The 12,872-nt window shown below is 45.1% G+C and overlaps 1 protein-coding gene across 2 annotated transcripts in view; it reads right to left on the minus strand.

The window, feature by feature from the left end:
* Positions 1-462: 462 nt before the first annotated feature.
* Positions 463-12,872, minus strand: part of SIAE (sialic acid acetylesterase) — a 38,308-nt gene continuing 25,898 nt past the window's right edge. For both annotated transcript variants that reach the window (XM_047072387.1, XM_047072386.1), the window contains 5 exons: positions 12,152-12,261; positions 11,458-11,591; positions 3,267-3,421; positions 2,084-2,273; positions 463-714 (listed from right to left, as the gene is read on the minus strand). In XM_047072387.1, coding sequence (XP_046928343.1) covers positions 463-714; positions 2,084-2,273; positions 3,267-3,421; positions 11,458-11,591; positions 12,152-12,261 — 841 coding nt within the window. The remainder of the gene's footprint in view (positions 715-2,083; positions 2,274-3,266; positions 3,422-11,457; positions 11,592-12,151; positions 12,262-12,872) is intronic.

A 12,872-nucleotide genomic window follows, 5' to 3' on the forward strand; every position in this document is an offset into this window, starting at 1 on the left:
TAAGAAAAAACTGTTGGGAAGTTTAGAAACTTTATACAGAGATTCAGTAACCACTTACCAGATTTTGTAAAGAAGACATAAATAGGAGCTGGCCCACATGGCCTTCAAATCCTTTCCAGCCACGAGTTTCCACAGTTCTGGATATAAGTAGACAAAAGTGTTAGACACTGCACTCTCCACAGGGAAGTGAAGGACACTGAAGTTCCATTTGTAGTTGGGAATTAGTCCGGCAAGACACCTAGGCTGACTGGGGGACAAGAGGCAAGCATCTCATTAGCCTGCCAGCACTGCTCATCGCCTATTCAGAACACGGACACAGCCATGTGCTAGCTGGGAGCTGTCCAATGCGGCTTTTCTATTAGTTGCCTTTAAAAGCTATAGCTGTCATCACTTCAACAGCTAAATGCCCACATCAAAAGGACGCACACTTATGTCCAAGGTAATGATCGCAATGCCGCTAAATCATTTAGCAAGCTTGCTGAGATCTCCAGGGATCTGGTCTGTCATGAAAGCGATGAAGGGAGGAGCCGGCAGGGTGCTGCTGGGGTGGTACAGGGGGCACCGCTTATATTCACAAGGCCACGTGGTCCAGGCATAGCGAACAGCAGCGGGAGTGCCGCGACAAGAACTGACGTTCAGGGCCAGGGTCTGGGCTGAGAAAGTGCCCATGGGAGCTGGGAGCCACTTGCACTGATGGTCACTGCAACATGAGATCTAGTAAGAGAATCAGAAAAATAGGAATGGTTAGGTCAGTTAGGATACTCCAAGAGACCACAAGGGACAGAAGGAGCCACTCTTGGCCCAGGATCCATTTTCTACAATAACCAGAACAAACCCAAACCCAGGTTGGTGTGATAATGAATGTTCCTGTGACAAAATAAATCAATTTTTAAAAAAATATTAAATTACTGAGGGAGACAAGGAAACATAATCACATAGAGCATTTAGAGAGGGCTCCCCTGAACCTCCTTGCTGTGAGCCTTCCGACCAGACAGCATGGCAGGCAGGAAGTGAGGGAGCGGGGCAGTCCAGCTGCTGCTACAACTCCAGCACTCCCGAAGGGGCGGGGGGGGGGGGGGGCGGGGGGGGGGACGAACAAGGGGCACAAAGGAACCTTGGACAGAGAGCCTTTCTCAAACCAGAAAGCAATCCAAGGAAGGGGACATGAAGTTTTCAGTACCCCAGGTTAAATTCTGTCCTGCTCCCCACTATGATTCTGGGTCCAGGTGACAGGCCGTTCTGCCATGAGAGAACTGAAGTCAGAACGCAGATGTCTGGGGAGCTAGAACTACCTAAAACCCAGTGTCCAAAGGAGCTCAGTGGGGCAAGCGCTGCCCTGAGGCCTGTGGATGTTGTAGTTAGGACTCCAGAGGAGGAGCAAGGATAAACCCGTGTAATTAAAGTCTGTCTTTAATACTCTTTCATTCCCTCCAGTGCCCTCTTTTCATACAGCAACCCCCTCCAACCAGCCTAATGGCCTCCTGATTCCCAAAGAAGCTCATTTGCATGTTCCAATAGGAATGCCTCACCCCCACCCCCAACTAGGGAAGAAAGACTACATAAGCTCTTTAATTATTAGCCCTAGTTCAACAGTGGAATGATCCTCGCTACGTGCTAGAAGAAAGTAGTTTCATTACATTAATTTACAATGAGCTACAAATTCCCAAGCTAAGCCTCTCAAAGGAAACACTAAACTCAAAGACTATCAGAATTTGCGACAGTGTGACATAAAAAGACATCCAAGATGAGGGAAACACTCTGGAATAAGGAATCTTCCAAAGGTAACCTACAAATAAAGCTGCAGGCCCTTGCCAGAGCAAAGATGGATGCTCTCGGAGCGAAAAAACAAAAGGAATATTTTAATGTAGATTCATTTTCCTTCCCTTGATTGTCCTATCAAAATTGCCCCTAAGTTAAAGAATTAATAGCTACTTAGTCACCCCTCTGAGATAAACTCAGCCCCGCCAAAAACCAAGATCCCCTTCACAGAAATGTTACAATTAAAGAGATGATGGGCCTCAGTGTGGAGAAATCCTGACTCCCAACCCAGGATGAACCCCTATTAAGTTCTGGCTATTCTCACCTCAAATATTTTGTCCTGCTTCTTCACCTGGATTTGCTGTGAATATGTGAGGTTTAGCAGCCCCCTGTCAGCCAGGAGTTCCATCTTCTCAGGCAGTGGTCCTTGAAAGATCAGTTTCTCACCATAGGCCACAGCCCGGGCCCCCAGGTGCAACCTGTAGGCCACAGTCTGTTTATCTCGAGGGTGGATGCTACGGATAAAGAACAGGCAGAGAACTTTGGGTTTTCACTGAACAATAGCCACATTTAAAAACCGGGGGGTTGGGGGGGGAAGGATTATAAAAAGCACCCTTTAGGAAGGTAAGAACAAAGTTGACTGAATCTAACAGGTCAATGGCTCGTCAGCTTAAGGGACACGGTGAACGGTAGCCATAATGGGGCTCCGGGCATCCTATGGGTTAGAAACCTTGAAATAGCAGATGACTTGGAAGGAAGGAATACAGGTCCCTGAGGGACGGAGGAAAGGCACTGGAACCAACCTAGGAGAGCTAACTTAAACTTACTCCAACCACTGGCAGTCCTGCGTTTCATCTGAATAAGGTGTTCACATGTTCCATGAATAAAACCCTCCAGGTTCAGATAGGACAATCAATAAATATTCATTTGCCCAAAAATAAATATTCGTTTAAGTTCCCACTATAAACCAGACACTGTGTGGGCCCCATTTCATATTTCAAATCCCCTTGTATCCCACAGCTAGCGTGTGGTAGTCATTGGAGCTGTTCACAGATATCCCTTTATTCCTCCTCTGAGTTGACGGAAGAATTCCGTGCCTGCTCTCGCTGAAGCCAGGCACGGCCATGTTACCTGCTCTGAGCCAATGCAACGTGAGTAGAAGTAACATGCGTTACTTTCATTGCCAGTGTGAGACTTTAAGGTGACCGGGAGCCCAGATCAACTTGGAACCTCCATCACTCTAGATCTGTGAATGACTATAATGAGCAAAGCCTCTCTGTTGACCTTCTTTGGACATGTATTGTGAACAGGAAGTAAAATGTTGTCTCATCAGGGCGCTGAGATGTTGAGTTACTGCAGCACATCCCCAGTGTAAATGATTGATAAGGCTCCGAAGGTCCAATCCTCATAACACCCACTCTCTGCCCCTCACAAGTGAACATCAGAATGAAGGCCACAGACAAAGAACATAGATTATTGTTCAAGCAAAGCCCAAGAAGCACCCATACCTGCCATAAGGGGACGTCCTATCACAGAGATCCATTGCTACTGCCATGAAAGTGTTGGGCATCCTCACGTTGGGGACATAGCCAAAGTCTGCTGTTTGATGCCAACGGATCTGGGGAAATTTATCATCTGAGGTTGCAGACAAATATGAAGATAACTGGAAAGTAGAGAATGTTGCATCAGAATTTTACTGCATCAGAATCCTACACCAGAGTTTTTTTTTCATACATAGACTCTGCTTCTGCTTCATTAATCTGTTCAAATACCATTCAACAAGTATTTACTGAGTGTCTTACTGTTGTGGCTCAATTCCCCTCACCCCACACAGCGTATCTGTGCCCTGCTCTCATCAAGAGGTGGAGTCGATTTCTCCTCTTACTGAATCTGGGAGAAGCCTGTGATTTTCTCTGACCAACAGGACGCAGGGGAAGTGATGTGCAGCTTCTGAGTCATTGCCTCAATGGCCCTTGGCTTCTGGTTTCATTCTCTTGGAACTTGGAGATGGGCATGTAAAAAGAGTCCAGCTACCCTGCTGGAGAAATTACATGGAGAAGGGGACCCTGGAAACAGGAAGACCCTTAGAGGAGAAAGGGGTTATTGTCCCAGCAGTCCCAGCCAAGAGGCCAGTCATGTGAACGCTAGAGGCTCCAGTTCAAATTAAAGCCACATGAGCAAGACTGGCTGGCATCTCCTAGAGCAGAGATGAACCATCCCAGTTGAGCTCTGCCTGGCTGACGCATGGAATCATGAGCATCATGAGCAAATACAATGGCTGATGTTTTACAACCACTAAGTTTGGGGGAAGTTTGTTACAAAGCAACAGGTAACTGATACATCTGTATTTAACATGGTCAAGTGCTGTAGGGAAGCAGAGAGGAATCTGCCGAGAACATGTGGTAAATCGCATCAAAGACCCCAATTCTTCACATTTTCCTATATCCACAGCCTCTTTCCATATGGTTTTGTGGTTTCTCCCACTAAGAAAACGAGTATAGGGGCACCTGACTGGCTCAGTCGGTTAAGCATCTGACTCTCGATTTCAGCTCAGGTCATGAGTTCACAGTTCGTGAGTTTAAGCCCCACTTCGGGATCCATGCTGACAGTAGGGAGCCTGCTTGGGATTCTCTCTCTCTCCCTCTCTCTCTGCCCCTCCCCTGCTTGCTCTGTCTCTCAAAATAAATAAACTTAAAAAAAACAAAGTGTATTTCCCTACCACTTTCTGAGCTCAGTCATATGGTTCGCTTTGGTCAACAGATTGAAACACATGTTATGGTGTGTCAGTTCTTAGCCTAGGGCCCAAGAGACCTGAGTGGTCCCATTGGCTCCTTCACATTTCTGCTGTCATCATGACAAGGACATGCCTAGGCTAGCCTATGGCTCTCTGGAAAAGGAGGAGAGCTGTGGAACAGAGCTGCCTCTTCTGACCCATGCCAACCATGTCCAGGAGAAAGCAGAGCCCCCACCCCACTCGGCCCCATCCCTGCCACTGACCCACAGAGATATGAAAGAGTTCAGTGGAGCTCAGCCAAGATCAACCAAACCCCAGCTATCCACACATGTGAGCTATAATAATAGTTATCTTAAGCCATGGAGTTTTGAGGAGATCTGTTACACAGCAGTAGCTAACCAGCACAAGTACTTCACAGCTTTGTTGGTGGAACAGACCTAGACATAAGAAATGTTAATAAACAAGGGGTGCCTGGGTGGCTCAGTCGGTTGAGCATCGACTCTTGATTTTGGCTCACGTCATGGTCTCACAGTTCATGGGATGGAGCCCTGCATCGGGCTCTGTGCTGACAGCACAGAGTCTGCTTGGGATTCTCTCACTCTCCCTCTCTCTGCCTCTCCCCTACTCACACACACTCTGTCTCTCTAAAAATAAATAAACATTTTTAAAAATGCTTTAAAGAGAAGTTAATAAACAATAGTATAAATATAGCATGGATTGAATGTTATATTGGAGCCAAAGACAGCAAGTACTCTGCATAAGAACAAAGTTTATTATTATAAGAAAACACAGCCTCAAAATATGTAACAAAAGAAAAAAAAAAGAAAAAGAAAAAGAAAAGAAAAGAAAAAGAGAGAAAGAGGAAAGGAAAGGAAAGGAAAGGAAAGGAAAGGAAAGGAAAGGAAAGGAAAAGAAAAGAAAAGAAAAGAAAAGAAAAGAAAAGAAAAGAAAAGAAAAGAAAAGAAAAAATGGATGGGCCCAGAAAATATAAGCAACCACTACAAACAGGACATGTTAGAATCTTATAATGTAAAAAGGTAGGAAGTAAAAGGGCAATTTTGAGAGCAAGAGAGAGTAACTGAGCTGAACTTGAGGGTTTATGTAGGAAAGACAACGTTGGAAAGATAGTGAGGCAAGAGTTTGGATAGAATTCATACTTTACCTATAAGCAACAGGGAATCACTGTAGAGGTGACAGCTGGAGGACACTGTGAATGTACTGAATGCTGCTGAACTGAATACTTTAAAATGGTTAATTTTACATTATATGAATTTCACCTCAATTCAGAAATTAGAGAGCCAGGGTGCCTGGGTGGCTCAGTCAGTTGAGCGTCCGACTTCAGCTCAGGTCATGATCTCACGGTCCGTGAGTTCAAGTCCCATGTCAGGCTCTGTGCTGACAGCTTGGAGCCTGGAGCCTGCTTCAGATTCCGTGTCTCCCTCTCTCTCTGCCCCTCCCCCACTCATGCTCGCGCTCTCTCTCTCTCTCTGTGTCAAAAATAAACATTTAAAAAAAAAAGAAATTAGAGAGCCACTGAAATTATTGGCATGATAAAAGGACTATTTCAAAGGATTAATCTAGTGATCATGCAAATGATCCTGTGAAGAGCCCGAAAACAGAGAGACTGGTTCAGAAGCTACTAGAACATTCTAGACACATAAGAGAAAGGCCTGACCTAGGATAGTAGTAGGAATGGGATGGGCAGGAATAAGATAACCTAAAGGACAAACTGACAGAAGCAGGCAATCACCTTGGATACGGGATGGAATACAGGGAAAAGACAGTATCCATCCTTCAGAATCTGTAACACCTAATTATCTGCTTGGGATTCTGCAGATGTAGGTAAAGTCCTCTATCAGACTTTACCTGAAGAAGAGTATGTGGAGAGCCCAATTCAGATAAGCCTTTAAAATGGGGTACATAAGTCAGAAACTCCTACTGGCCTTCAAGAAGTCAGCTGCCATGAGTTCTATAGCTTCAATGAAATGAATTCTACCGATAGCCACCTGAGCTTGGAAGAAAACCCAAGCCTCAGATGAGACCCCAGCTCTGTCCGACACCTTCACTGCAGCCCCAAGCAGAGGACTCAGCTAAGCCATGCATGCCCTGACTCCTCACCCATAAAACCGTAAGATAATAAATGTATGTAACATTATTTTAAGCGGCTAAACACGCAGTGATTTTTTACGCTACAATAGAAAACTAATATACTAGTGAAAAAACTTTCCAGGCAGAAGGAAAGGAAAATGGCAGACTCTAGGGCAGAGTAAGCCTAGTGTGCTTAAAGACAGTAAGGCAGCCGGCATAGCTGAAGTGGAGTGAGCAAGGCAAAGAAAAGTAGGGGCAGATCACACATCATTTGTTGACTTCACTCATATGGAGGAACCAAAGGAGCCTTCTGATATGGCGTGCATTTCAAAGGATCACTTTAACTGAAATGTTGAGAATATCCCAAAGGGGGTGGAAAGGTAGAAGCAGGAAGACCAGTAAGGAGGCAATATTTCAAGGAAGAGATGATGGCGCCTTACACTAGTGCAGGAGCAGTAAAGGTAGTAAGAAGCTGTCTGACTCTGCAACGTACTGAGTAAACACTTTCATCTAAACTTGAAATTGATAGACTCCTGGAATGCCTGGGTGGCTCAGTTCATTGAGCATATGACTCTCGATTTTGGCTCAGGTCGTGATGCCAGAGTCGTGGGATCGAGTCTGGTGTTGGGCTCCGCACTGAGCACAGAGCGTGCTTAGGATTCAATTTCTCTCTCTCTCTCTCTCTGTCTCTCTCTCTCCCTCTACCTTTGTCTCTCCCTCTCTCTCAAAGAAAAAAAAATTTAATTTTTAAAAATTGATAGACTCCTACTCCCGCAAAGGACAGAAACTCCCAGAAAAATTCTCCAATACTACTATGACGCATGTGGTCCCACTCTTTCCTCCTTCCTTAATTCTCTGATATTTATATCACCATGTTCTCTGATGTCGACTGCAACTTATTCTTAGCCACAGTCCAGGCAATGAGAGGCATCAACCTATTATCCCTTTTACAAACCATGATCTAACAGTAAGTCAAACCACAAGCTGGCAAACATCCTGGGCGAGCAACCACTGTCTTTGGGCCCCGTTTGAAATCTTCTGTCCCCATCAGGGGAGCTACATGATGAAGAGAGTGCTCCCCACAGCCTTCTCACTCCCATGGCCAGCAAATACCTGAGATCATCCCAGACAAACGTGGCCAAATGAAGGCTTGAAAACAGGGAGTTTTCTGCTTCTTGACCTGTTCCAGAAAGACTAGAAAATCATCAGGAAAACACTGGTGAGGTTGCAACAGCAGCAGAAGGGACGTGATCTGGAACTAAGGGGACATTTCCAGTTCTCTTATCTCTCGGCAAATCTGCTTTCACATATGAAATGATAAAAGGTGCTGAAGCTTCACAATGGAATTTCACGAGAAGACCCAGTGAGCAACACTGCTTCTTCCCACACAACACCCAACAGACCGAAAGTGGAATCATGCTCGGCAGCCAGTGCCATAAGGAGGATCACAGCAGCAGAGCCACCAGAAAGAGTCTAGGGTAAGTACGAGGCTGAGGCCCAACACCGAGAGATGCTTACACAGCCGCTCAAGCCAAGGAAGTGGTCTCCAAATGGCCGTTTGTGGAGAATTCCTGCAGCAATTCTCCAGTTTCACCACGCACTGGCACTTGACAGGTGCACTTGGCTCGCTTGCACTATGACACAGTGGCCACATGGAGGCACCAGCATACTCCATACCCAAATGAAATTCTTGTTTTCCCTACTCTGAGATCCGCTAGGGTGCCGTTCAGTCTCCCACAGCGATTAGTAGAAATACCACCGCTAATGAAGGCATATAATAGCCAAAGAATATAAAAGGGGCCCCATTCAGAAGACTTTACAATAGCATACTGTATGTACTTTGCACTTCACTCCCGTTGCTCCACACCCGCTGTACAAAAGCATCTCCTCAGGACTCCCTAGCCTCCTGGTCTTCTTTCCCTCCCATGCTTCCGGTCACCTCACTACTAACAACTCTCAGATACGTGTGTCCGGTCCGGGGCATTCTGCTGAGCTTGAGTCCTGTGTCTCTAACCGTGCTTTAGTTATTGCAACCATCATTTCAAATTCAACACCTCTACAAAGCCAATTCATCTTTCCTTGCAGACCAACTGTCCCCCCCCCCACCCCAGATTTTCTGACTTCTCTCACTGATGAACATTATCTGGCATGTGCCAGGCTTTACATGAGTTAGCTCATTCAATACTTAAAATAATAATCTCCCTTTTTAATATCTGGCTCAAAATCACAGAGCCGAAGGAGCGTCAGGGCTGAGATGTGAATCCACGCAGACTAGCTGCAGATCCATGCGCTGAACCATTATTTTGCCATATGTGGTATTTCTCTTCAAAGGTATATGTTTGTGCTCCCAGTTTTCCACAAGTAACCAACATATTTTTGTCGATGGTGATCAGTTAAAGCCCCGAGTCTGAGGGACTCCTGCCAAACAGTAAGGCCTAAGGGCAATGACCAGGTCTCTCTGATTCGCACCGTATCTCTAGCACCTCACACAGTTCACGGCATATAAGCAGCATACAACACACGGTCTGAATTGGCTGGAGTCACATTCAAATCACCATCTACACGGCAAAGATGAAAAAGAACCTCAGAAGTCCAGATGTAGTTTCCACCACCAGAAATACAGATCTGCTGACAGGGCTGGCTATTTTGACAATAATGAGTAGAATAATCTGGTTTCGAAGTCAAAACAAAGGTAAGAAGGAAGAAAGAAAATGGTTGTAAAGTCAGTATAAGTGGAAAGAAGGTCCATAAAAGTCCTCATCCAAGAAAAGGCGTGGTGCAGTAAGACAAGGTAGAAGACACGTGAGGACGGTGAGCAGAAGGTATCTGCGGGACATGCAGAGGCAGACATCTGGAAGCATGTGTCCAATTCAAATCTTAAAGCCTGTTCCATTAGTATGTTGTGAGCTGGGCCCCGCTTTTCTAACACCTTACTTGTTTCATTTCCTGTATTTCAGAAGAGTCGCCGCTTACCACCCTGCTAAAGAGTGTAGGTCTTGGAGGAGTCATGTGAACAGGTAACGCAAAGCCATCATCAACTTGGTTAAATACGTTCATTCCTTTTAGGCGAGGACAAGAGCAGAATCCTTCTGTCTAGTTGCCACTAATTAAAAGTGTGATTTCTCTTGATATATTTTTTCATTTATGTGTTAGACCATATTTAATAACTGCTGACCAGTTAGGTCCCGAGATACAAGTGTGATGCAGGAAAACATGATGCTGTGTGCGACTGACATGCAAGGAAAATGGGGGAAGGAGAGGGCTAAGAAATTACCCATCAGGGGAAAGGAGGTGGTGCATCCCAGATGCTGGACAGTCACAGAAGGCTTCCTAACTGATGTCCAGGCTGAGATCTAAAGGACAAAGTTGGTCAGGAGAGTGCAGGAGAGAAAGGGTGCTCCAGGCAAAGAGCAGGGGCAGTGGGCTGGGAGTGAGAGACCAAGGTTCACTACAGGGGCTGGAAAGGACAGCACCAAGTTAGGGAGGGCACGGCCAAGTACACACATAGCTGCTAAGAGTACACACTGAACACAAATTCATAAATTTCTACAGAGAAACCTGAAGACACGTTCAAATTAATGTTCAATTTAATGCAGCAATTTCATTTCTGGGAATTTATCTTATGGAAAGAATTAAGCACGCATGCAGTGATTTAGCTACAAGGACAATCAACACACCACTGCTTACAAAAGCAACATGTTTAAAGCAACCGAAGGGTCCATTTCTTGAGAACTAGTTAAATAAACTGCAATACAACCATATTTCAAAGTATTCTGCAATCATTATAAATTGTGCTCAAGATTAATACTCATTGGCATGAGGGGCGTCTGGGTGGCTCAGTCGGTTGAGCACCCAACTCTTGGTTTTGGATCAGGTCGTGATCTCATGGTTTGTGGGTTTGAGCCCCACATCGGGCTTCGTGCCGACACAGCAGAGCCTGCTTGGGATTTTCTCTCTCCCTCTCTCTCTGCCCCTCCCTGCATGCTCTCCCTTTCTCTCTCTCTCCCTCTCTCAAAATAAATAAATAAACTTAAAAATATATTTATTGGCATGAAAAAATGTTCGCAATACATATGAAGAGAAGAAGCAAGGGGCGCCTGGGTGGCTCAGTGGGTTAAGCGCCCGACTCTTGATTTCGGCTCAGGTCATGATCTCACAGTTCATATGTTTGAGCCCCGCATGGGGCTCTGCGCTGATAGCATGCAGCCTGCTTGGGATTCTCTGTCCCTCTCTCTCTGACCCTCCCCTACTTGCTTTTTATCTCTTTCAAAATAAATTAACATTAAAAAGACAGAGAGAGAGAAGCAGCAAGATATGGTACAGTATTACGGTATGGATCCTCCTGCGAAAATACATGAACAGATTCTGGATTGTGCAATTGGAAATGTTTTAGCTTTTTTTTTTTTGCTTATCTTTTAAATATCTATAATGAACATGTATGTATTTGTTTTTTAATAAGAAATATTACTGGGGCACCTAGGTGGCTTAGTTGGTTAAGCATCCAACTTCCACTCAGGTCATGATCTCATGGTTCATGAGTTCAAGCCCTGTGTCCGGCTCTGTGCTGACAGCTAGGAGCCTGGAGCCTGCTTCAGATTCTGTGTCTCCCTCTCTCCCTGCCCCTCCCCTACTTGTGCTCTGTCCCTCTCAAAATAAATGAACATTAAAAAAATAATGTTAAATAAAAGAAATATTACTTATTAACTTTTTTTGAAGATGTAATTGTCCCATCAGTGAACTGAGATGAATTAAATCTTACAGTTAGTTCTTGACCAGCAGACTATGAGGGCAAAAAAAGGAATATGGATTCCAGGAAAGAGACCTCCACAGGACACCCCCACCCCAATACCCAAAACCTGCTTCCTCTCAACACATACCTGGACAAATCCAAATGGGAAGAAACGCTCTGTCTGCCCCTGGGAGCCACGGTGGAAGGCTTGACGCCAGTCTTCAATGAGCGCAGGGAATGTGCAATTGTACAGGTCCCTGTTAACATTTATATTGGACTCCCCTAAAAACAGTCCAGATTATGAGAGGGGGTTGGGGTAGATGCAAACATGGCCACACATTATTCCCCAACTTCTACCCATGCCCTTAGGGAATGAGTCTTCCTGCAGTCTCTCTGGACTGGCCTTGTCACTTGCTCTGGCCAAGGAGGCATCAGCAAACATGATGCAAGCAGAGGTTTGAAGAGTGCTTCAGCTCTGGGGTTTGCTCTCTCTTGATATACTTGCAACCCTGAGGCTGCTGTGTAAATGATAAAGAATCTGAATTAATTTGCTGAAGGATAAGGGACCACTTGAGTACCAGGGTGTTCCAGCAGTCAACAGACAGGAGGGAGAGGCCAGCCGAGGCCATCCAGCCACCAGACACCTGCCGGGTGGCCAAAGACACATAAAAGATCCCGAAAGAAATTAACCAAAGTAGTCGATACAGGAAAACTACCCCAATAACCCACCAAATGGGGAGCCAAATAAAACTATTATTGTTTTAAGTCCCTAAATCCTGGGCTGGTTTGTTACACAGCAAAAGCTAACTAATACAATGGAGAAACAACAAATTAACACTCACCCTGGTACCATATCATCCCTTTCAGAGTCATATTATGTAGTGGATGGATCATGGCATTCCAGAGAACAGAGTTCTTACTGGGACCGGTTACAGAATCAGACTGAGTGAACCTAAAATTGGTAAGAAGCACAAGTATCATGAGAGAGCTAGTGACTGATCACATCATGGTCCCTAAACTGGGTGTCTATCCAACTTTCATCTGGGGTAAACGTCTGATGATAGCAACACAAGATTAGACCGAACCACTCTGTTTCCCATGAAAACATGTTGAATAGCCTCCAACTTTCATATCTATCCAGGTTCTTCCCAGGATAAATGTATCAGTCAGTACAAGTTCGGAGGGGGCCATCCCAGTTTCCAGATAAGGTCACTAAAACCAGAGAAGAGGAGTATTTTATTGTGAGTGTCTCATGCAGACAATAAATTTACTTAACTAGTACTCAGTTGATGCACACTTGGATTTTTTTAAGCTTTTTTCTTATCTTCCTAATAGCTAAAATCACTGCAATATAGGCTTATTTCCTTAAGATAAGTGCCCAGAAATGACATTGCTGGGTCAAAGGGCACATTTTTTTCAAAGCTTTAAACGTGTTCCTAAACTTCTCTGTAAAATATGTATATGAATTTATACTCATGGGAGGTGTGGATGAGTATATCCACTTCCCCACACCCTTGATGGCATCCCTTCACGTCCCCAGAGACCTGGGAAGCCTGGCTCTAC

Source organism: Lynx rufus, unplaced genomic scaffold (genome assembly GCF_022079265.1).
Source record: "Lynx rufus isolate CCGP_SWC_20201006 ecotype Redwood Valley unplaced genomic scaffold, mLynRuf1.p SCAF_9, whole genome shotgun sequence".
Lineage (NCBI taxonomy): Eukaryota > Metazoa > Chordata > Mammalia > Carnivora > Felidae > Lynx > Lynx rufus.